The 24133-nt window shown below is 31.5% G+C and overlaps 1 protein-coding gene across 6 annotated transcripts in view; it reads left to right on the top strand.

Moving 5' to 3' along the window:
• The first annotated feature begins 2971 nt into the window (after positions 1–2971).
• LOC148238737 (protein jim lovell-like) overlaps positions 2972–24133 on the top strand; it is a 34906-nt gene continuing 13744 nt past the window's right edge. For 2 of the 6 annotated variants that reach the window (XM_088190458.1, XM_088190438.1), the window contains exons 1-2: positions 2972–3433; positions 11498–12306. In XM_088190458.1, coding sequence (XP_088046584.1) covers positions 11595–12306 — 712 coding nt within the window. In that variant the 5' untranslated portion in view covers positions 2972–3433; positions 11498–11594. The remainder of the gene's footprint in view (positions 3434–11497; positions 12307–24133) is intronic. The other 4 variants (XM_088190480.1, XM_088190491.1, XM_088190469.1 and 1 more) reach the window with 4 other exon arrangements.

Below are 24133 nucleotides of genomic sequence, written 5' to 3'. Positions count from 1 at the left end.
ATCGCTTATTGCTTAAAATACCTGTCTCTAATGTGTGTAGCATATTTTTCTAGATACATATTTTAAAAGTAAAAATCCTTTAAAAATCAGGATTATATATTTTATACAAATATATTTTTTTAAGGAGCCGGATCGGGCGTTAAGGGTACGTAAATATTGTGAAATTAAATTACCGTGAAATAAATTTATTTTTTTAATGAAAATCTCTGTAGGTTTATTTAGCAAAAATTGCAATTTTTTAGGATATTTTTATTCCAAATACCATATTTTGTAGAAAAAAATGTAATTTAATCAAAATTAAAAAGCGTGATAATTTGTATTATGTTTAAATTTAACAACTATTTTCCTTTCGAATTGAAGATGTTTTACTAATAAACCTTATTTTTTTTCTAAAATAGAAAATTGCACTATTTTTTAAAAACAGAATAATGAGGTAAATATGTTTTTGTCACATAAAATTATACGAATAAACTGCTATTTTTTTAATTACTTAAACCCAGGCTTAATTTGAATTCAAGATGATTAGCTAAAAATACTACATAGAAAAATGTCTGGGGTTAACTAATTTCAAAAATATTTTTAAAATAATATATTCTTAAGAAATTGCAGAGTTTAATTGAGCCGTGAGATGCAAATTTTTTTAAAAAAATATGTTCACGGCTATTTTTGCAATAAAATGCACGATATGTTTAAAACTAATAATCTATGTTTTTAAATTATTTATTATTTATTTATTTTATTAATTTATTTAGCTTAATAGCTAATCTTTACATCTAACAAATTTAGTAAACATATATAAAAATATATAAAAAATACATAACAGAAAGAAAAAATAAAAATATACAATAATAAAGTCTTAATATTATAATTTATTTCTATATGTACGAAGGTGTTTTTTTATTCCATTTATGAAACCCGTTATATTTTTGCTGTTTCGGATTTCTCTTGGAAGACTATTATATAAATCAAAACCTCCGTACATAATTCCCCTAGCCGTACTCGTTTTCTTATACTTAATTATCTTTAAATTTTCTCTATTTCTAGTATTATATTTATGTACATCTTTATTTCTTATTAAATACTTATTAAAATATTTTGGTAACATATTATTTTCTAACTTATATATAAATACAAAAACATTCATACTCAATATTTCTTGAACATTCAACCATTCTAATCTATCAATCATACTTATTAATAAACTTATTTTTTTAAGTTTTAATAATTGGAAAGTTTAAATGATTTGGTAAATTTAGCAAAAATTATAGCAGAAGTCAGCAAACGATTTTTAATGTTTGCCAAGTTTTTTTGCTTATCTGATTTGATATTCTACTTAAACGACATTGACCAGTACATATGACAAGTTACCTAAAGCTATTTTAATGCAAAAAAAAAATTTGCCAGTTTAATTTATAATTTTTATGGCAACCCTACGCGCTAGATAAGAAAAACTTTTCTATATATTTTACAACATAATGAATCTCTTAATGGATAACTATATGTAAATCTTATGACGCACACATTTTCGCTAAATTATTTGTTTTGTAATTTAATCTACAGAGCTACAAAAACACCTGACTATAAATAGACAAAAATATAAAACTCTCAAAAAAGAATGTTCTCTAATTTCTTAGTGTAATTTGAATTAGGAATAATAAATATTCTTATACTTTTATTTCGTACTCTAATAGTGTCACATTTTTATAATAATTTGTTTTAAAAATATTAAATGAATTGGATGTAATTTACAAAAATATTTGTTACTGTGTTATTTATTGAATATTTTCATGAGAATATGAGACAAATTTAATATAATGAAGTACACAACCATCTTTCTTAATATTTTTGGCGTAATACAAAAAAATGCGCCATACCATTGTTTTGCCTACTCCGCCATTATTTGACACTGACTATCGAAATCAAGTAGAATTGACGGGATGTGTATTGTTAATAGATTGTAAGCTTGTATTTCTGAATACACGGACTTTTTCAATGCCCAATAATAATAAATTTGTAGATTAAAGAGTAAAAAAAGTATCGGAACATCAAGAACTTCGCGAATGCCCGAGAACAATTTCCCATTTTCTCCACTTGGTGACGGAACAATGCTTTTTCGTACCTTTAGCAGCTACAGCCAATAAAATATTATTATCGTCGTATTATGATTTTTACTGCTGAAAATATAGAAACGTATCCCAAAACTAAACAAACAAAATGTTCTGTATATGAAAGAAATGACATACCATAATTGATAGTGACCTCCATTTTATGACAGGTGAAGTTGATTAGTGCTGCATCAAGCTAGTGATCCGAATTTCTGCTTGTGATTTTTATGAAAATTCTTTTCTCAAACAAAAATGGATTTAGTGCAACATTAAAAAAAAGATCACGGTCATAGTGACTGAATGACTATCGTGTAGTACGAGTTGCTGCTATTTAAACCAAACTATCGATTACACTAAGTGCTGCTCACAGTTGACCAAACTGAAAAAAACAAACAGGAAGAGACTATAGCTGACAAATATAAAGGCTCTTACAATAACGATATGCTTACACTATATGTTTCTATAGAGAACCGACCAGAGTATTGCAACTTCATTTTCTAGTGCACCCGCCATACATTTCGAACCTTGCACATTCAGATGTTTACAGATCATTTGCTTAGAACCTTACATTACTCTTCTAATGATGCAAAAGTACCTAAGAGGAATCCTTCAGAAGGTGATCTGATATATAATTTTGAATTTGATTCGATTATATATTATTATATTGCAACACTGCATCGGATTTGAATCGAGTTGACATTTTTCATGCAAAAAAATAAAACGCATAATGTAAATTTTATTCGGCCATTTTCAATTTGCGGTCTTTGCATAGCGCCGCGATAAAAGTTTGGAAGTTGCATGTGCGGCTCGACGTTTGACAGTTGTCGCAGCGGCGGCTCCCACGTGCACTGGCTGGCTGGAGCTACGGTCCGGCGGCCGGGCCGGGCGGACCCGCACGCCATTGGCCGCGGCTGTGGGGCGGGGGACCGCGGCGGGGAGCGACGGGGCGGGGGCCGAGCGGGCACCGGCGCCCCAACGCCCGCAATCCTCCGGCGGACGCTGGTCACGTCGGACCGGTCGCTCGCTATCCGCTCTCGTTCGCGAACATTGCGCGCTCGCGAACGTCCGCCCAAAAAAAAAAAACAGTGTTGCCACTTGTCAAAAGTACGCGTTGTGATTTTGTGCGATTCGTAATTTAACAACAAGATCGAGTGTAGCCAACCTATAAAAATTGACAATCGCGCACGAAACACATTTATTCATTTGTCTTATTGTCATAATAATCAGTGCTCGTTTGTGTTAAGTTGTGTTGTTGCACCGATGCTTGCGTGAGAAACACTGAAAGTATCAACGTGCGTCTATCGCACACAGAACGACCGCGTGAATAGGTAAATCAGCTTTTTGGTTATTAATTTTAAATCACGGCTTACTGTCACAGCGGCGGCTGAACTTACTTTTTCTTATAAATACGAATTAGTATGTGAAAATAGTCATGAAAAACTGTTATTGGATATCCATTTCCACGTCGAAGAAAAGCTCGCAACTTTTTTCACTTTTAATTTGACCAAAACGCGTGATTTTTATATATATATATATATATGTATAATACATAACTTAAATTGATTTAATCCCAAATACCGATCGTCTGCGACTCGCATTTATTCATTTATTTTATTTAATTATTTTTTATTTAATGCGTCATATACTAATATTTATAACTACAGCTGCCAAACTCACTTTTTTTTTAATAGTATATACTATTTATTTGGAGATACGCAGAAAAACTGTATTTTTACATATAAAAAAAAAGCTCTACATATTTTGTATAATTTGGTCAAAAAATGTAAATTTTTGTCTTAAATACAAGCTATATTAACCGATCGTGTATGACTCTTATTTATTAATTTATTTCATTTTAATGTCATAATAAGTGGCAGTGGAACTTACTTTTCTTATTTTTAGCGATATATAGAAAAAAAACTTTTTGATTACAGAACATACGACGTGTGTTTGTTTTCTCTTAAAGGAAAAGATATCAACTTTTTTTTTTGGCCGAAACACGTAATTTTTATACATTCATATCAATTAATGTTTTTGTATAAAATAAGAGTTATATCAACTGATCGTGTATGATCGCATTTAATAATTTATTATATTACCATATGCTACACTTACGGCGGCCAAACTTATTTTTCTTATAATATATGTATTTTCCATATGAAAGAAAAGTTTTTCACAAATTTTTTCTCAAATTTATTTAGTTCAAAATACGATCGCATTTAATTATATATTTTCCTGTCAATAGGTTGCAGCCGAATTATGTTTGGCAATAGACTGAAAAAAGTATTTTATTACAAAACGGACGATGTGTATTTTTCAATATTAAACTAAATTTTGTGTAATTCGCTTCTCTTTATTTATTTTATTGTCATTTTTATAACTCGCCATATGCTAAAATTACGGCGGCCAAACTTATTTTTATTTAAATACGCAGAAAAACTGTTCTATTACACAATCAACGTTGTGTACTTTTCCTTATCAAAAGAAAGTCTATTACATAACATTAATTTGCCTAAAATACATATGTTTTTTGTATATTAATATTTATTTGGTCTAAAATACCCGCGTTTAATTATTTATTGTATTGTCTGCCAAGCTTTTATTTTAGTAATACACAAAAAAAACTTCTAAAAATATTTTTAATAATTTGGCTAAAACGCGTATTCTTTTGTACATATATAATTAATATGTTATAAAATACGATCATGTATGACTCGCGTTTAATAATTTATTTTACTATCATATAATAAGTGACAGCCGAACTGTTCTTATAATGCGTATTATGTTTTATCGATACATACTATTTATTATATTGTTCCATATACTACTTATAGTTACGGCAGGAAAATATTCTGAGAAGAGCTTTAAAACAGTTTTAATCGTGGTCAAAACACGAAAATTTTTGCATATACTACCTACAAATTAATAATGTTTTAGGTTAAAAAACGAGCTATATTAATCGAAAGTGTTTCTATGTTACTATTATTAATTATTGTTACAATAAGTGAATTATTTCTATTTAATTAACGTATTGAAATTGTGTGCAGCATTTTTTTTCTTTTGGCCGAAACACATTTTTTGTACAAGCATATTAAATTAATTTCTTTTAAAATACGACACATGCCATACTTTTGTATATATTTTTTTAAATTTTAGCTACAACATTTTCTAATTGATTTGTTCAATACACAATTTAAGATCTAGTTTCGGCAAATACATGCTTATTATAATTTATTGCTGCATAATATCTACCGCGTGTAATAGATCAATTTAATAATAATTTATGACAACGCTTAGCTAATGTCCGTAGTTTATATGAGAAAATAACAATTATTGAATAAAAAGGGAGGGGAATTAAATTTAAAAATGCAGCTTTCATAACTGAAAAAGAAATGTTTAATAATTGTTTATAAAAGATTGGGATACGCCGATTTATATAATTACGGCTAATGTCACTGTGGCGGCCGAAATTATTTTTCCAGAGAACAATGAGATTTTTTTCGTTGTACGTCGGCAATTATACGCTCGTTTCGTATGCACGTGCACTAATTTACGTATATTCGGGATATGTACAGTTGCGATGTTACGATAAGCAGGAAAAGCGGTTCGATTACGCAGCGAACAAGTTTTGCGTCTACTTTCCCTGTCAAAAGGATTGCGACGCGCGAAAAGTTAAGTGCGCATAAGCTCACTCAATCCATTTTTTTATTTGCCGAAAATTTTTGAATATATTTTTTTGTATCAAATTACAATTCATTAAATGATCTGTAAACATATTATTTAAAGTAAGATGTAAATAAACGCTAATGAAATATTATCAATACACAATGTATTTATTTGGCATCGATTTGGCCGTAACACTCCGTTTTGCGTGCGTCGTGTTTTTTTCACCCGCTTACAAATCGCTCCCCCTTTTTTCATCTCGCAAAGAGAAAATTGTTAATCACGTACGGAGTACATATCAGATTTTTCGCAGGACATTGCGAAAAAAAATTCCGCGTCGAAAGGAAAACCCCCCGCGGCTCTTCGCTCAAGATCGCCCCGCTTTATTTTCTTTGGAGTTTTCCCCACTTTTTCTCGATACATGAAAATGTGGCTGTTACTTTTTTATTATTTCCCATGTATCAATTGTCAAAATATAATATTATAATTAGCGTATTAGATATTGTTGCAAAAATACTTGTACGCAACAGGTGTTGTATGTATTTCCTAAAATATAAATCGATCGATTGACATATACTTATTAGAAATAGTGATTAGTATATAATATATAGCCTAAAGACAAATTGACACATTTAGGTGCAATGTGCACATGCGTACGTGACATACATAGCGTAAACATTGCATTTAATGTGAAACAACAAATCGTTTATGAACACATATGACACATTTTTTGGTAATTGTCCCATATTAGTCACTAACGATTTATTCAGTATAAAATTTTAATTTAACAAACCTACGGTTCCGCGTTGCTTTGTAAATATTAAAAAAATCTATTCGCACTTTTCGGTTAAAAATATAAACGGCGTTTGCGCATACATTATTAACTTTTTTTCTCAGATCTCTCTTTTAGCTAGGAATATCATACAAATGGCGAATCCCGCTACACTCAGATATCATTATGTATTTTTAATTGCTCACAAACGATTGATGCTATCGCATATAATAAGACCAGAAATGTAATATGTGATTTTTTTGTCCGTCTCGATATTTTCCCAACGCATCTAATTTTGCTCTTATTTTTAAATAAATCTGACCATAGCACGTTCATAAATCAATTGTATGTCACATTATTTATGACACTCAATAGATGCATCCAAAATACAACACATGTCCTTCGAGGTTTTTTTATTATGCGTTGAAAGAGGCGTCGAAAGGCAATTCGTCTCGTTTGCTAATCCTTAAATATTACAATCGTATAAACGTCAGGACATAATGGACGTCGGCCCCTTTGGTCCTTTTTCGCCGAGCCTACGGTGAAAGCGCTTGAAAGGGAGCAGGTAGATTTTATGACGTCTTGTTTTGGCAGGATTTGACTAATTTTCCAAGTAAAAAAACTGGTATTGAAATAAACACCGACGCGTTCTACCTGGAAGCTTTCAGTCAAAGGCTCGCCGGCTATTTCTTCTTTCTGTCCTATATAATACATAGGTATAATCCAGGCGGATCGTGACAAAATTCACAAGTCAATTTTATTACAGGGTATATGATCTTTTTGTTTATGCGCGCGAGATAAGATTTCAGTTGAAAGAAAATTGCAATCTATACCTGACTTTATGGCGCTAGTATTACAAAAAAACGCCGTTATTTTAAGCTTTCGAGGGTTCGATCCGTAAGCTTTTAAAAAAACGTTATACGAACAATCAATTATCGCACCTTCATAAAATACAGTGATGCACATACCTGTAATGTAGATAAAAAGGTTTAGGTTGAACAAGTGAATGTTTTAAGAGCTTTTGTGAATAACACATAAAAAAAATATATATATTTTTAACTTTGTTCTACAATTTTTAAAAAATACGCGAATGAGTTAACGATTTCTTCCAATAATAGTTTTATAGTTTTTAATTATCTCGCCATCTTCACCCGTTATCCATAAATCATCTCGTCGCACTAAACCCGACCTTGCAAAGCCTTGCACTTCCAGGGGCGCCGAACAATGACCGATTAATTTTCGGCAGACAATTCTTCTTCTTCGCTCCCACTTTTTTTGTTCTTCTTTGTAGTAATTGCCGACCGCCGCCGCCACCCACTCCCACCCCCGCAAGGCGAGGCGCTTAACGAGTCATTTGCATAAGGGTCGTTTTAGCAGGGGGGGGCGTAGGCGTCGCGACGTCCCTTGCCCACGCGACGCCCATGGACCGAGTCAGAGGGAGAAAGAGCAGCTCCTCGCAGGGAGGCAGAAGGAAAGATTCCTCTTTTTCTTGTTTAGCGGTCAACAACTCTTGAAAAATGTGACGATCGTCAACCCTTTATTTTATTTCGATTCAAGATAAACAGCGCTCTTATCTGATGGAAAATTTGTCAGTCGAGCGATTCTCGAAGTGTGACGCACATGCGTGTGCATTTGACAATTGTCAACCTATTTGGCAATATTTATTTTCCGTTACGTGTGATTAATCAGCAATATCTAATATGCGAAAAATACTATCGTTCCTAAATACATATGTATATAAATAGCAGGCACGAATTCATGATTCATAATAACATGACCGCATTATACGTACATGTGTTATAATTTTTAATATTGGTAATGATTCCGTGATCAATTCTTAAAATGGAAGTATTTCAATAAAACATCGTAAAACCTGATTTTCGATCGTTATCTTATTATTGATGGATGTAAATTATAAAAGTAAAATTTACACTAATATTAAAGATGTATAAGATATTTTATTCAATAGTGACGTCGGATCTGGTAATTTTCGCTAAAATAGCAAAAGTCGATATATTAGATTTTAGCGACTATAGGGTGAATAAAAAATATAAATTTTGCACATTATTGGGGAAAAATATTTATTTACCTCTTATAGCACACAAAAATAAATATTATTTTAAGGAATTTTTGCACTATTTGTAGCCAATGTTTTTTATCTATCCCACATTTTAGTTTATTAAAAAAAATCATGCTTTTTATATGTATCCATTATTTTTGCATCTGCCTTAAAATACGTGTCTCTAATGATAACAAATACATATATATTGTAATTCGACTCGTAGTGATTCACTAAGCTAATCCAAATCTGTATTGACTATAAAGTCCGCTGGTCCAACATGTGTGTCATGGACTGGACAACCTTTATAGTCCAGTGGCATGCATGCGCCAACAGTGGCACGGTTTTTAATATTAATACTTTGTGTTTATTAATTTTTTGTTTTACGTACAACACAAAAAAATATTGTGCCAACTTTACAAAAAAGTAAAAAAAAAACATTTTTTTAAATCGCTGCTCTTACGCGCATATTAATTAGTGTTAACATATATAATGTATTAAACTTACAACTTATCGGTTCGCTGCAAGAATTATTTATTACACATGGTTTTTCTGAGATATTGAAGGAAAACTATGCAATGGCTGGCCATGATTGTTTTGAATTATTTATTTATTATTAGATAACAAACATTTCATTAAGCGATAAACTACTGATGGAACGATTCTAAAATTTTTGCCGATTCCGATTCCTACAGTGTAATAATAATGAATTCAAAATCCATAAAACTAATAAATGTACATTCAATGTGCGTTAAGAGATTGAAGAAATTATATTTATTAATAAAACATTCAGTACAATAATTTACACAAAAGCTTATAAAATATAGTAGAACATTATGTTTATTAAAAAAACTAGTATAAATGCTTAAACCTGAGCTTCTCAACCTGTTTATGCCACCACCTCATTTGAATGCTTTATATTTCAGTTCTAAAAAAATTAAATTATGATGTGAACACATTATAGATTATCGAGTTTCACCTTTCAACCGATTTCTTTTAGACAAATAAATATTACCTCTAGCACTGAATAATAGTTCACTTTCAACCGAAGAGCGTGGTACCGATAGATATTTCCTTTCTAAATATGCTAGGATGGGAAACTCATTTTTGCTGGAACTCCACCAGCAAAGGAGATTTTTAGGGCAAGATATTTTTCATTTCATGTTTTAAAAATGTCTTCCCGTAGATATTGCTTCATATTGAAGCACAACAAAACTAACTTTTGCATTAGCAAGCAAATGCAAAAGTAGGTACAAATAAATCCAAAGAGTCGTTTTCGGAATCGGAAATAAAGTACAAAATTCCCCGATTCCGACATTGAAAAAAATCCGATATTTCTGACTCCCGATTCAGATTAATCGTCCCATCAGTACATAAATAAAAAATTATATTTTTATTAGATATTCCAAAAATATATATAAAAGTTATTTTTGTCCATAAAAAAAGGTAAAAAATGTCACTGAGCTCTCGATCCGCCGGTTTCGCTCCCCTGGCCAAATCGGATTCATTACCATCGGATCCGGGAATAATGCGTCCTTCGCCGCCGGGAGCGAAATTCGTCAGATGCACCGCGTACCTCGCGCGGTACGCACGCGTCCTCTCCGTACTCTCTGTGCTCTGCCAGCGGTACAGTGAGCAAGTGTCTTTCGTCTGTGCCGCGCGCGATTCTTAGCGAACTGCTTTTTTTTCTAAACCACTAATGTTGATTGTGACAATTGAATAAGGAACGGCATGCCAGAATACGAGAGGTATAGTGAATCTAAATATTAATAATAATATACATATGTATTATATTTATATTTATATTTACATATACATATAAATAATAATAATAATGTTTTTTTTGTATTATAAACATTTTATAAATAACAGCGTCTATTGTATATAAAATACAACAATATTATTTTCGAGTCATGCTCATGCAATTCAATTTAATTTATTCATATAAGTTATATTTATTAAATATAAATTTAGTGATATTAGTTTATTTTTACGTATTTTACCAAATTCATGACAGCAACCCACATATGTTCGTGTATAACAAACGTGCACGTATGTTAATTTTCGCCGGCCAGACAGATAGGCAAATATTATTTATTTCAGCTGTGTTTGTAAAATTCGCAAAGTGTGTGAAATTATTATGTAATATTAAAAAAATCGAATTCGCACTGAATGTGTATCTATGTATTTATGAATATGTAAATACACATGTCGGATTATAAGCGTTAGATTCTTGTGCTACAGTGATGAAAAATGCATAGTATAAAGGTCTTAAACTAAATATATTATATTAAACTTACATGTTTAAACTAGATACTGGTAACTGCCACATAAATATTAATTTACAAAATGACAACGTATACCTGAAAAATCACCTGTAAGTGCACTTCAAATCTTGTGATAAGAAGAGGTATCGAAATTTGCCCGATAAGGTAAATTCTAAGACTTTCGAGTGAAGCGAAAAAGTCAAAATTCCCTTTTGTGTTAATATGATTATTAAAAAGCATTGATAAAGTTTATTGTGTTTAATATTAAAATGAATTAGTATTTACATAACTTTTTGAGTTGCGACAAGATTGTGAATCGTTAATTTGAACCGTTGCCAAACGTTCTTTCAATTCGAGGTTAATTAACAATAAAAAAATATGGTAATATTCGAAAAACTCAACAATATGTGCGTCCATTTGTTGTATATGTACTAAATTATGCGTTTCACACAATTTCAAAATGTATCTATTTGAACAGAGCTGCTATTCTTAGTGTGAATATTGATACAATGGACTAATTTGCGACGTGTGTGCGAGATGAGCGATAATTGTATATTTTAACAACAACTTTTTACAATTATATTTATTTAAATATTTCTATGAGGTTCTAAAACTTTTTTATTTTTCGCAGCACCGACGGCAAAGTGGCGTGGGAACGTCCCCCGGGTGTGCTATGGTCGACGGAGGAGCCTTCGCCTCCACCGGAGCCCCCGGTTAGGATCGGTGACATGGCGCGCCCCGAGGAGCACTACAGCCTGCGGTGGAACAACCACCAGCACCATCTGCTCAGAGCGTTCGCTGCCCTTCTGAGGGCCGAAGCCCTCGTGGACGTGACACTAGTGTGCGCCGAAGGAAGAGTGCGAGCGCACAAAGTAGTCCTATCGGCCTGCTCGCCTTTCTTCCGCCGAATATTCTCAGAGAACCCCTGCAAGCACCCGGTCATAGTATTGAAAGACTTCCACGGCTGGGAGGTGCAAGCGGTCATAGACTTCATGTACAGAGGCGAGATAAGCGTTGCTCAGGAACAGCTAAAAACCATCATCAAAGCCGGTGAGGCGCTGCAGGTGCGCGGTCTTGTAGAGCAGGACGCGAACGCGAACGATAGGGAAACCGGGAGCTTAGCTGGGGATGAGACTCCTTCACCAGAGCCGGCCCTGTCTTCGGACGGAGCCGAAGAGATGCCAGGACCCGTGCCGTCTCCGGCTCCGGCGTGTTGCTCGCCGGTGCCGAGGCGAAAGCAGGCAAGGCCCCGGAGGCGCTCCGGAGAAGGCCCCCAGGACCTGTCGCTGGGCTTGAGGAGGGACCTGCCGCCGCCGACGCTCAAGGACGTGCGGAGGCCTCCGCTCAAGTCGGACGAGGAGCCTCCGCCGAGGCTACCGCCACCAGACCCGATCCCCTATCCGCCGCCCCCGACAGCCCTAGCGCTAACCCCGCCGCACAGTAAGTTAAATTTATTTTTAACCTAACTACTAAGATAAAAAATATATAGAAAAAAAACAATTTGTGATGATGGATTGGAATTATAATTATAATAGGTTTCATGTGCTAGTCATCGACATCCACCGTTGATCAATCGTGCTTATTACAATATTAAAAATACATATTTGTAACTGATTCATAGCCATAGAGTTAGTAAATAGGTATAGGTTAAGGCATTTAATCCTTTGGTTCTTATCGTAGTCACTGATAATTTTTAGTATGATTATGGTAGTATTCTTTAATTTCAGTTTTAGAATTTTGAGAAAAAAAATATTTTGATGTTACTCCACACCGAGCAATTGTCTGTTTATATTAGTATAATTGCCTGTTAAGAATTAGTTTTAAATACAAAATATTGAAATATAAGTAAAAAAATATTGTTCTAAACGCAGTTTTTAAAAAATCATTCACTATTAAATGTTCATCAATTTACGATACTCAACAATCTAAATATATAAAAATATGTTTGAAGATTAGTTGACCAGAGATTGCATTTAGGGGGGAGGCATGAGGGTATTTGGCCAGAAAAATGCATGTCATTTCATAAAATACTATGAATCATAATTAAATCGAAATATTAAAAAAAAAACGACCACTTACTGGCAAGTCTCCCCCCCCCCCCCGGTCGTTAAAAAACTGAAATGACATCCCTGATTCAAACCAGAAATTTTAGAATTATCCCGAAATTATTTTTAAAATACATTTTTACATATTTTTACCAGTAAAAATATTATTTATCTTGCAGATGTTGATAAAATTATTTAATTTCAAATTTTCCATATATATGTACATATACATACACATCATTATTTGTTTACACGTGATATATAAATGTTACAATGAATTTAAGTCAAAATACATTTTCATCAGTACATATATTATATTTCTATTAGCTATAAGTATTATATTATAGTTTAACTGATATGCTGCATTTGTTGACCATACCGAAACCTAACCTAACGACAGTTCTAAAAATAATCATAGTTTTAAAACTTTCATTAGGCATCCAAAATACAAACTAAACCAACTAATCTTTTAGAGGAATATAAGCTGAAAAAGAAGTACAGATAGAAGTGTCATCTTTCACCGATATTACTACGGACTGCTGATATAAGACTATTGGTCAAAGGGTATTAAAATCGAATTTTGATCAATAGGAGGGCGCATAAATAATTATTACTTCTCAGAAGTCAAAAATTCACGTCAAAAGAAATAAAATCGTGTCGGCGCCGTCGTAGTGGGATTGCTCGTTACCACTGATTTTATTGCTTTTGACGTAGATTTTTGACTTCTGAGAAAGGATAATTGTTTTTTGTGCTCTCCTATTGACCAAAATTCGGTTTTGATATGCATCATTCGGTTCTCACTCATTGTAAGTCGTAATTTGTTATAAAAAGTCTTAATAGGAACTGTAGATAACCGAGCGTTTCTATTGCGACGACGACGGAACGATTATATTACTTTAGGATTCTAAACAGAATTTTTCAGAAAAATGCATGACATTTAAAGAAATACTAAAATCTCAATGAAATGGAAATATTAAAAAAAAGACCAGAACTTTGCCCCTTCCCCTGGAAAAAGCTGAAAGCATTGTAGTGGATTAATATATATATATATATATATATATATATATATATGATATATACAGAAATTCAGCTGATATTCGAGAGATGATTTAAAGAGGACGTCTGATTTTGGCTAATGTATATCTACACCGTATCAAAGGCTTGTTCTATGTCAAGCATTAATAATCCGGTGTTCTTTTTCATATTAAAGTTAACCTGCATTTTTCGTAAGCCAAATCGTTTTGGTTAAATTCAGTGATACTCTAAGCAAAATATTTAAAATTATAAGTTATAATAATATTTTTTAAATCTCGCAGAATAGATAATTTATTTCAAGTTTTTATATAATTTTAAAATTTACTAAAACTTAGAAATAATAAGACAAACACAACATGCTACGCATTATCTCACCATCAGTATATTCGCTGGTTTTGACAATTTAATTTTTTTAAAACTCTATATATGTTTCTTTAAATACTTGAATGGCTCATATTAATATTATTAACTCCAATCGCTAGAAGACCGCGCAGCGAAATATTTTCTCTTTGAACAAAAACGCTATTTTCTCCCGATCGAATAGTGAGCTATTTTACTAGCTGTATTGTAAATAAATATTGATAGTAGATGTCGGCCTAGTTTTATCAGCAGCTGCTACGCACTCATAATTTCGCGTTTGAAACTTGACTGTTTTTGCAATAATTGCTATATTTTGGCGTTTTAAGAAATCATTAATATTTATCGGATAAAAAATAAATGAGAATCAATGTCGGGCTTCGTGCTTAGTACATTTTATCATATTAATAATAAATTTTAGACGAGCGTTGATAACAATTCTTGTTTTATTAATTTATTAAGCTAATATAGCTAATTTTTACACTAAACATACATATAATACATACAGTAGACCCCCAACAACACGGTAAATTGGACGTGCTATTTAGATGCCCAAATAGCACGTTCAACATCAACAGAAAAAATAAATAAAAATATAATATTATAATTATTTATCCATTTAGGAAATCCTCAACATTTTATTTTTGCGGATTGTTCTAGAAATATTATGTTACAAATTTACACCTCTGTACAGAATTCCCCTGGCCGTACTCGTTTTCTTATACCTAACTATCATTATATTGTTTATATTTCTAGTATTAAATCTATGTACATTTTTATTTCTTATTAAATACTTAAGGTAACATACTATTTTCTAACTTATATAAAAATACTAAAACATTCATCTTCAACATTTCTTGAACATTCAATCATTCCATTTAATCTATTCTACCTCTACAACTAGTAAATCTATTTTTATTTAAAACATTACCCTATTTTGTAATTTTTGCAACATCATTTTATCTAATTTATTAAACATATTTAATATTATTGCACAATAGTTAAAGTAGGGTACTAAACAAATTACATATAATATTATTGTAACTTTTTTTTGGGTTTATAATATATTTAACATATTTTTCATTGTGGATAATATAAATATTTTTTATTATGTAATTTCAATATTCCTTAAAATTTATTATTTTATATTTAATTACTCCTGAATATTTTATATTATCAACTATTTATATAATAAAGATATCTATAAGTATTTTTATATTAGTATCAAACATTTTTTTATAATTAATAAACATACACTTAGTTTTATTCTCATTTAATTTAGGTAGATTATTTTTAACCATATTTATATTATACTTAATTTAATATTTAATTATCTGCAACTTCTTTAATATTATTACCTATGCAGTATAATAATGTTTCGTCCGCAAATAGACGTATTTTACATTTTTTATATTATTAAATATATAAACAGCAATGGGCCCAATTTATACCCTGTGGTCCACCGTGAAATATTATTTGCTCTTTGTAATACGCATTTTTCTTTCTTTTAAATAATTATTAAACCATATTAAAAAAACTATTTCACTTATACCGATATTCTCTAATTTCTTCAAGATTATTTTTTGTCTATTGTTTCGAAAGCTCTCTTGAAATTCAAGAAGACTATTCCAATGATTTTTTGTATCCTTGGCTAACAACCAATCATTTATAACTAATTTTAATGCATTCTTAGCAATGCCATTAATATTTTCAATAGTTTTGATAGATAGTCTACGAAAATTACCCATAATAAAGATGTAAATGACTCAATATAATTTTCTGTTATGACAATTTCTGATTAATTGTCTTTTTAATGCGACGCTAGTGTTTTTTATCTGGTCATACATCAAAATAAGTCACTTTATTATATATCTGGTCACCTTAGTGATAACCATGTTTATAAATGTTATGTTTCTCTAACTAAAATTATAAAATAAAGACTAGATGAAGCTTTTCAGTGTTTCCAATGTATGACATTTATCACTACTAAACGTACTTATTTATTTTGCTAAACTTTAATTAATAATACTACTTGTTTCTTTGTCTTCAAATTTAATAGATAATAACACAATTTTATAATATTGCATACTATCATTCATTAGATCATTTTATTCTGATTTATCATTAACGCTAATAATTTAAATATTTCAAATACAGCTAATTGACATTTATTATGATATTTAATAGTACACTGCTATTTATTGCCACTTGTTGCCACAAATTCACTCTTTAATTACAAATACCTACCAATTAGGCATTGTCTTACATATCATGTACAAAACGCCATTAAATCGCAAGCTTAAAACAACACTAATACGATTAATTATAAACGCATATTTTGATCCGCGGAGAGAGATTGAGCACATTGAGAAATTTAATTACGACCGCCTTCAATTATATTAGCAATTTCATAAGCTTCAAAATCGAAAATCTCACACCTATAATATAATCGGAGCTTGTTGCTGCATTCTAACTGCATTTCTATGACTATACCTACACTGGGCGACCTCGTTACCGGCTAATGAGGCGTTCAATTAAAATTTTAACCACACTAATCCGACTCTGGTCGTCGCTTTTTCGGCGCTAACACTTTTGTACAACTCGCCGTACATTTTATTCTAATTTATTTTCCCACGCGTCCTGAGCTCGCGGTGCCGCTTAGCCATCTAGCGACGAGGCTCAGAACTAAACTTTATTATTTCGATCAATCCGAACTCTCGGGTCGCTTTTTATTGTTATTGCATATATATATAACGACGCAAATGTGTATGTATGTGTATGTGTTATATCTGAGCCGATCGTACGATTCCTTTCACTTATATCCGTGTAAAACGGCAACCTTTGTATGAAAATCTCGAGGCCTTGTTTGACGCGAGAAACGATCTTTTCGATTCGATACACATTCTCTCAGATTTATAGATAGTACGTGTTCGCATATGATTTTTTTTGCTAGATAGATCATGCGCGTCAATACTTAACCCTTCGATTGCCACGATAATATCTAGCGCAAAACTAATAGTGCCTGCTTTTATTCAACACATCAGAACAAAGATTTGATATCAATTTAAATACCTCGAACTTAATGCGTTTTAAAAATCAGTAATGAATCATGGTAAGATATGAATTAATATCGGGCATCGTGTTTCGTACATTTAAAAAAATATTAATATTAGCTATTATTTATTATTACAGATACGATTCGATTTGAATATTTTTATTTTCGTGTTCCAACTATGGCATTTAGAGTTCCAATGTATTAAATTTAATAATTTAGGTTTTGGTATTTACTGTTGATATGTTAGAATATTTTTAGTGGATGAAAATCTATCTATTTAAGGATTAAAAAAATGTTTCATGATGAAGATCCTGAACGCAATTATATTTTGAAACACAGCAAATGTTGCGTTATACTCATTAAAATTATTGACGATCCCAAAATAACAATAGCTCGACCGTAATGAATCGATTGAATCCATTGTTTTCTATTTTGAGAATCATATACTTCTGAATATAGTAATATGGCATTTGATGTTATTTATGTTTGCAAATTTTATATCGTTATATTGCACTGCATTATAATATATATATATACATATATATACATGAAGTAAATAGAAGGTTAATATTCATTATATATTATAATATAATATTGCTTATAAAAAAATAGCCTTGATATTGCGAGAAGAAATTCCGAGTAATAATGTTTGATCCTGGATTCGTCACGTAGTAGGTACATTTACTTTTTTTATGAATCACGGTCAAACGTATGCACATACTTGAATGTTATAATGTGCATTATGAGTGACAAATCTATATGTCATTTTCGGTCATTTTTCCATTGCTCCCGATAAGACGTTGGTGACCCGACCATTAATCGTGTCCGATGACTGTCGTCGTTAATACGGCGCACGCACTGTCCGCTTTCACCGGTGAATAATAATTATTCTTAGATTAGACATTAGTGCTCGAGATTTAGTAACGATATACATAAGGTATATATAATGCATGTAGTTAAACGGTCCGGTTCTCACAATGCGACTTTTGTGCGGTCTCTGTAATGGTTTAACCGAGAGAATCACATCCGATAAACAATGTCGCATGAGTCGGATACGCGAGTTGAAACTATCGCTCAAATGTTTATTGGGTATGGTAAACTGTGGTCTAGTTTGCGTAGGTACGGTCTTTGTGAACATACGTACGTGGTGATTGTTTGCTTAAACTTACTTCAATTTTATGAGCCGGACGAAGACTTAAAGCCTGCAAAGCGGTTAACTTTTAATAGGCTGAATAATTATATATTTATTTATGATTATATTTCCACAAGCACATAATGCTCCCGTTGTTGCCGAAACAACAATTATTCAGCTTCCCATAAAATTGGCCCGATTTCGCATCTGTCGCAGATTTTTTTACCCAATTAGCATAATTAATGGGATTTCAATTAAATTTAATTGCTTATCTGACGATGTAGATAAGAATCGTGAGCATCGAAACGGCTAGACGACGTTTGGAAACCGCTGGTGTGGCGCAATATGGTTGAATTTGTGAGATCGATTGTTCCAACGAAATATTTTGAGTGGCTGTGTGTGGTTTTTGATTGTTGCTTTCGTTTATAATAAAATAATCTTGACGAGGGAAAGTGTCATTCAAATGTCGTTATGTTGGTCTAATTGACGTTTTTTATTACTTATATATACATATAAATATATATATATTAAATCCCTTATCTAGATTTAAAAGAGGTACATAATATGACGTTTCATTTATCAGTAGAAATACATCATTAAACAAACTATTGTTGCAATGTGATCTGGCGCATTTATCAATTGCAATATTAACGGCCCGCAACTAATTCATGTAAAATTAATGTATTTACATAAAATATAGTTAATAAACATACTGTAAATATTGCATCCGTTGTTATGAAACATTGTACTAATCATGTCACTGTTCTTTGATGCTATCATCAATACAACAGCAAATTAACCAGTTAAATACATTTTTTTCTCAACTTTTACACGTGCATAAGGTTAATTCCCACATATAAAGCTCGCCGAGGTTAAGCGCTCGTTAATTACGATAACTTATCAAACCCCAAAATCGTGTGTATGTATTATATTATATGAAACGAAACGTTAGAATAGAAACGTTACGCACTATGGAAACCGGATTGTTTCTGTACATATATTTTTTCATTCACAAAAATCGCGCTTTATAGCATTGTTCGCGACGTTCTCATGTTCGCGAATTCCTCTGCTTCATCGCAATTAACATTATTATTTCATATTTTGATTTTTTCGTCATAAGTCATGCTCGTTTTTCGCACGACACTTTTTTGTTTCCATGTTTAAAAACCGTAGTACATAAGAAACGGTAAGATTCAACCTTCTGCTTGATCCTTGAATAGAGAAAAAAATGCAATCGGATGATCGAGCATGCTTATTGATTTTATAAAAGGAGGCGTATCTATTGAACTTTAATGTTGAACCATTAATTGTATTTTACATTTTATTTTTTTCTAGCCTTATCTATAGAATAGTACAGTACGATTTTTCTTGATAGCAAATCTTTCTACTAATATATTTTATTTTAATATTGATTTGAAAAACCACTTTATTGATTACTCTCGTTGCATTCGGTGAACCTTAGTACGTCATAGAAGTCTTGTGCCTATTTGGCACCCAACGCGCGCAGAGTATCAAATATATTTCAGTCAGTTTTAAACACATATTAAAGTTGATTTAAAGCGTATTTCTTACTAACTTGCTTTTGAATGTACGCAAAATATTTTTTTAAGTAGTGTACTAAAAATAATAAAATAAGGTCACTCTTTGCATCCGTATGTATAATCATAAACAACGAAACCGTTCTTAATATTTTTTATCTCATCGTGTAACTTTCCGAAAAGTTGACGCAATTTCACGCGTGTAATTATGCACTTAATTATATTTACACCGCTGGCATACACATACACACAAGTGTGTAATTAGATGAATATTTTTTCCCAAGAAGAGAGGCAGTGGACATTTTTTTCCATACTGGATCTTATTCAATTATACGCGGGGAACGCTGTCGATCAAACTGGATAATTGCCGAGACCGAAAAGCGTATGTAATTCGCGAAAGAGACGAAAAGTTTCAAGGGAAAAAATATTATTTATAATTAAAAAATTTCGATACGCTTAAAACGGGCTTTAGCATCGATTTCGGCGAGCTACGTTCCGACGCATGCATCCTAAATCATAATAAAACGGCAAGGATCATTTTAGAGTGCGCCAAATCAAATTATATATTCACATATTATTTTTTATTATCGAACGTAACTTTAAGAGTAAAAAAAGTGAAGTTTACTACTCAGATTCGCACCCCTCACATAGATTGTTCCATAAAATACTGTTTAGAGATTAAGTCAGTATAACAGTTCTCTTTTTTGATGTGATTGATTCTATGAAATGTCTGTAAATGTACTTTTTCACATCCCACGGTCAAATTGTATACGCAAATTCGCACTTTCTAAAAGCTGAATTAATTTTGTTTCATAAATAAATTTCATTGTACACATTTGTCATATTTTATTTATTAGCCATACATTTTTTTATTCGCTTAATGATCCACATAAAACATTGAATATTATTTTTTTTAAATACATAAAACATAACAAATACATGTAGTATCTTAATCAAATTACATATTTTTTTATTATTATTTAATCGTGTCGACCTCGCTGCTTTTATAAATCGCAATCTCTTAAAATTCGCACGTAATTTTGACATCCTACCATATTATTACCATTATTAATTTTGTTAACAATAATAATAATATACGACTATTTTCTCATTACGCAGCAACGGCCCATTTGCATTACTGGCTATTAATTAAAAAATAAAACCGCCGCACAATGACGCGTGTCCGACGTGAACACTTTCGACTCCCAAAAACTCAGTTCTTCTCCAACTTTTGTCTCTCACACGCATTGATTATTATTCATGTGTGATCCGATCGCTTATCCGTAGATCTCTGTCTTCTCTCTTTCTCACCTTTGTGGCGCGGCTGCTGCTTGCAGTCTGTGGCCACTGGGAAACGTCATGTGTGTGGCTTGTAGATGTGAAAAAATCGTAAAAAATAAATTATGTGTGTGAGGTCACTAATGACTTAATTAGCGTGCGTGTGCATGTGTTGAATTAATTGTAATGTGAACAATGTATGCGTGTGCGCATATCACGTGTGTTATCTAGCATGTTTTATATATAATGTATCCTTCGGATTTTACTTTAAATGTGGGACTTGTGTATCTGTTCCTATATTTACCAATAATATTGTATACATACACTATTATAATACATCAATAGCAAACACAATTCAAAATCTTAACCCTTGAAATTCCCGCCGTTATGAGTTGACACAATTATATTGTTTATGATGAAGATATGAGTAAAAGGCTATCCTTCGTTACTGATGAACTCTATGAAAAATATTATATATTTTATGACCGAGTTATAATAGTCTTAATAAAAAAGTTAGCGAATTGTTTGACTCGCGGTGATTACGTTGAAAAATAAAAATAAAATTCTAAAAAATAAAGTATATATAACTCTTAATATATACCAATTTCATTTTTTAATATACATATTTATTATTAATAAAAATATTAAATTTCCTACGCGTACGTGACTTTTACAGTGTATCTCTGTAGTACTCATAATAGCAATACAAATATTTTCTTTACCTTAAGTAACTTATATTTCCAATGGAATAGCTTGTAAAGTATATAAAATTATTTATAGATCATATTTATACAAAAATCAAAATAAAATCCTGCAACACAATCTGTCCTACATTGCGACTTTTCAGTTTGATGTTTATATATTAAGATTTCATTCAGAGATACAATAATACCTTTTACGTTTGCCGTTTTTGAGAGATAATTATGCATCTTATTATAATTATATTTTTGACTTTTAAATTATCTGATAAGGAAGAGAGAGTGCATTTCCGGTGTGGTCGAGGTGTTAATTGTAATATCAGTATATATATATTTTTTTATGTAAACCGCTATATTTTGATCGCGACACATATAACCGAATTAAAATTCGATCCCACGTTCGTTTCATACGTCACATTTTATTAACGGGCCTGATGCGGTTGAGAAACTCTGGCGTTTGTTCTTAGGGCGATAAGGTAGACGCGGATTAATTAGTCTCCGAGATACACCTTGTATTATTGACTATGAAAAAAATCAAAACAACAATAACAGATGTGTGATAATATGTTATTAAACACAGGGAAAGTTTGTTGTGAACATCATAAATAATCACTTTATATATTACTACACCTTATGATTCAATTTGAAATTTACCTATTAAAATTTTTTGGATATTTTCACAATAGCTTACATTTTGCTCTTGTTTTTTTTGTATCTTATTTTTAGCATTAACTTAATTAACTTATTTTTTACACAGAAATATTTGCTGAGCGCGTTTCATTTTAATCATTTACAGCCGATTCATGTTTTGTATCGCAAATCGTCCTCGATAGCTCTATTGTCTAAAATCCCCAATAAAGTATTTCTTGAAAAAAATCTCATTTACTCGAGTAAATATCGTATTATTGACTGTACTCTTTGCATTTTTGACGTAACGTGAATTGAATTGAGCATTTTATAAAGTTGGTGAATGTTGATAATGCTGTAGAGTCGCGATTGCATTCCTTATTCTTGCGTTGTTGCCAGAACCCCAGTGCTCATTGATGCTCTTTTTCAGTAGTAAGAGTTAGTGAATTATCTAAGAAAGAAATATAAATTATTATGTGTAATAAAGTTTACAATCAATAGATGTCATTGAAGCTAGGACTAATTTTTAAATAATAGCGCATTTTTTATAAATAAAAATTCGAGTGCCGCTGCTGGGGCTCGAACCCGCAACCTCAGAGTTACTAGTCTGAGACGTTACGGACTACGCTTTTTCGTAGTATTTATTATCTCCAAAAGGGTACTTGACGCCCGTAGAATAGTGGTTATTTATTATTTACCTTAACAAGCTGACTACAGGTATTAGCCGAGCCGTTCACAAAAAAGATGACCTAACCCTTTTTTGGAACGATCTTACAGTGTCTAATATTTATTTTTTCCAGTTCCTGGCCAAAGCCATTTACCTGGGTATCTATTAATTTGTTCTTACTTTTATTTATTTATTTTTTAGGGGGGAAAAAAACTTTCGCTTTGCTTGTAAAAATATTTATAAATTTTATACGTTATTTATAATTTTTGAAAGAAAAAATTATGTTCTTTACTTAACTTAAAAATAATCGTAAAAACCAGTTAGCCGAATCAAAAAATCGGTCTTTTCAAAAATGACCGAAAAACCAGTTGATCGGTTTCGGTCTTAACCAGTTTGCCTTTTGCAAAATTTATCTTCTTATCTATATGTTATTAATAACAGCCATAAAACAAAATGAAAAAAATATTTTGTACTTGCCGAAATTCCAGAAAATACTCCTTTATATGTTGATTTTTTGCAGCTGTGGCTGGTATTGAATAATAATAAATTTTAAGTCTGTCTTATGTATTTTTTAAAGCGATATTTTTGGCATAATTAATTAATTATATTATATTTTGGTATAATTAATTAACTTCGTACTAATTACTTTAAGTATATTAGAAATTAATAGTCTCGATTCTTTATTGTTTTTATAAAAATTATAAATCTGTATGTATTATTTATCAGGTTTTTTTGCTTCTTTATAACTTTACGAATATATATTTGATCGAATAGTTTAAAATAACAAATATTTATAAACTTTAATTAATATATTAGTATAATACAAGTGGGTTTT

The sequence above is a fragment of the Plectrocnemia conspersa genome, unplaced genomic scaffold (genome assembly GCF_051122295.1).
Source record: "Plectrocnemia conspersa isolate PC_06_02 unplaced genomic scaffold, ASM5112229v1 ptg000001l, whole genome shotgun sequence".
Taxonomy (NCBI): Eukaryota; Metazoa; Arthropoda; class Insecta; order Trichoptera; family Polycentropodidae; genus Plectrocnemia; species Plectrocnemia conspersa.
This window is presented reverse-complemented; position numbering and strand designations above follow the sequence as displayed.